General features: G+C 36.2%; 1 protein-coding gene across 1 annotated transcript in view; it reads right to left on the bottom strand.

The window, feature by feature from the left end:
* Positions 1–18: 18 nt before the first annotated feature.
* The window catches only part of scml4 (Scm polycomb group protein like 4), a gene marked incomplete in the record, with an annotated part of 7369 nt that continues 5471 nt past the window's right edge, over positions 19–1916 (bottom strand). Inside the window, 2 exon segments of the mRNA XM_024291514.2 lie at positions 19–200; positions 977–1122. Coding sequence (XP_024147282.1) covers positions 78–200; positions 977–1122 — 269 coding nt within the window.

The following is a 1916-nucleotide window of genomic DNA, read 5'->3' as shown; positions in this document are numbered from 1 at the left end:
ACAAAATGAGGTTTTGGTCTGTAGACGGAGCTCCAGACTTCATTTATGAAAGTTTGGCCGTCAGCGAGAGCGCATCACTACCGACCCTGCTTCAGTTTGTCGATGTGGTAGCAAAGTTTGAGGGCGGGTCCTAGCTTGAGTCCCAGATACTTCATCATCATCTCACTTTTCAGCAGCAGCAAGGCGTCTCCATCTATTTCCTGGAAAACAGAAAAACATTTCATTTAAGCACAAATGTAGCATTTAATTAATAAAAAAATAAGAAAAAGATGACAAAAACGAATTTTAGCAGCAATGAGGAGCATCAGCAAGTTTGTCTTTTGATTTATAAATAAATCGCATTATTTGAAGTTTTTGTTTCACGCTTACATAAGGATAATTGCTAAATAAAATTCATCAAATTAAACTTTATTTATAAAAACTGCTTCTCATGCTTTGAGCTGCCTGACCTGCTTTAGCTAAAAACAAAAAAATAAATACACCGAGGAAACAGTTGCAATCTAATTCTACTTGGGCATGATAGAATATGTGCAACCACTCTCCTGTGATCATGTGTCAAATTATCACCACCTACACCGACACATCACTTCACACCACATCTGTTTAGACAAGCACAGGCAGACATACAGAATGACTGAAGCTACTGTTTAACATAGTGTTACCAGCTCAGATTGCTGTTACGCCAAATACCTCAATGTGTGATATTTTGTTTTGTTTTTGTCAAATTAAATCTCAAGAGAAAGATCCAGCCTGTAAAGCCAACTTCATTCACATTGCTTACATAATTTATTTTGAATAAAAAAAAAAAGAAAACTTAAAAAGGATTACTTTTTTTTAAATCAAATTATCTTAAAATGTGCATTTAGGCCAACAGCTTTCAGCTTTCTGGGTGTCACTCAACATCTAATGATTTATTGTAAGGGTCAGAAGAAAGATCTGATAGCAGACAAAGGTTAAAAAAACCTGTAGAACTCACATGCTTCCTGAAAGTGTCGGCGTGGGGCGCCAAGGCTTGAGGGTCAGCTTCTTTGATGAAGGAAACAACCTCCTCTACGCCCCAGCTGGACGGGTCTTTGTCAGCAAGACGCTTGGCTTCTCCGCTGTCTGGCATGGCGCTGTAGACTTTTAGTGTGAAAGAGTGAAAATACACTATTATAGTCAATGAAAAACTATAACCAAACTGCAGGATTTGTACTTTTTTTTTTTTTGAGGGTGTAAACTAATATTAGAAATGTAGAAGAATATATATTTTTTTTAAATCTACATTTTGAATAAGAGAAAAAGACCCTTTCTGTTAAAAAAATGTGCTTTTAACATGTTGTTGTGACGTAAATTGAAAAAATTAAACTTAAAGTTGCATGTGAGCAGTTCTGTATTCAAATCATTGTGAATCAGGAGCAGACAAAAAACACCATTTGAAAAGGAGCTTATTTGTGACGTAGAAAATACGCTGGATAGCATCTTTGTTGCACTGCTAATGCTAGGTGTGAGGGGCTGTAAGCTAGCGGAAGAGCATGTAAATATAGAGCTCTCATCAACAGTGAGGGGAAGGGAGCTGAGGTGAATTTCTAATAAACTACTGCCGCTCTGCAGAAACTATGTCCTAGAAAACGATACATCATTTTTGATTTTAGCTAAAAACAGCATAATCATGAATAAAAGACTACTGGGTTTTAGACAACATTTCTTACACCCATTTGAAAATTGCTGCTTCATAGAATAGATTTTATGGTTCTTGTAGTTGTTTATCAATGTTTGAAGTCTTGGGTCCTCAAATTTATCTGACATGATTTTACAGAATGAGTCTTTGCTAACTCTAAACGTTCAGTCTTTACACTTTTCCTGTGTAGAGTCTCAAGGCTGTAGAGAATGTCCACATAAAAAAGGCTCAAGATTGACATTTTTAAATCTGGTTT

Source organism: Oryzias melastigma, linkage group LG24 (genome assembly GCF_002922805.2).
Source record: "Oryzias melastigma strain HK-1 linkage group LG24, ASM292280v2, whole genome shotgun sequence".
NCBI lineage: Eukaryota > Metazoa > Chordata > Actinopteri > Beloniformes > Adrianichthyidae > Oryzias > Oryzias melastigma.
Note: the sequence above shows the minus strand (reverse complement) of the source record. Positions and strands in the feature narration are given on the sequence as shown.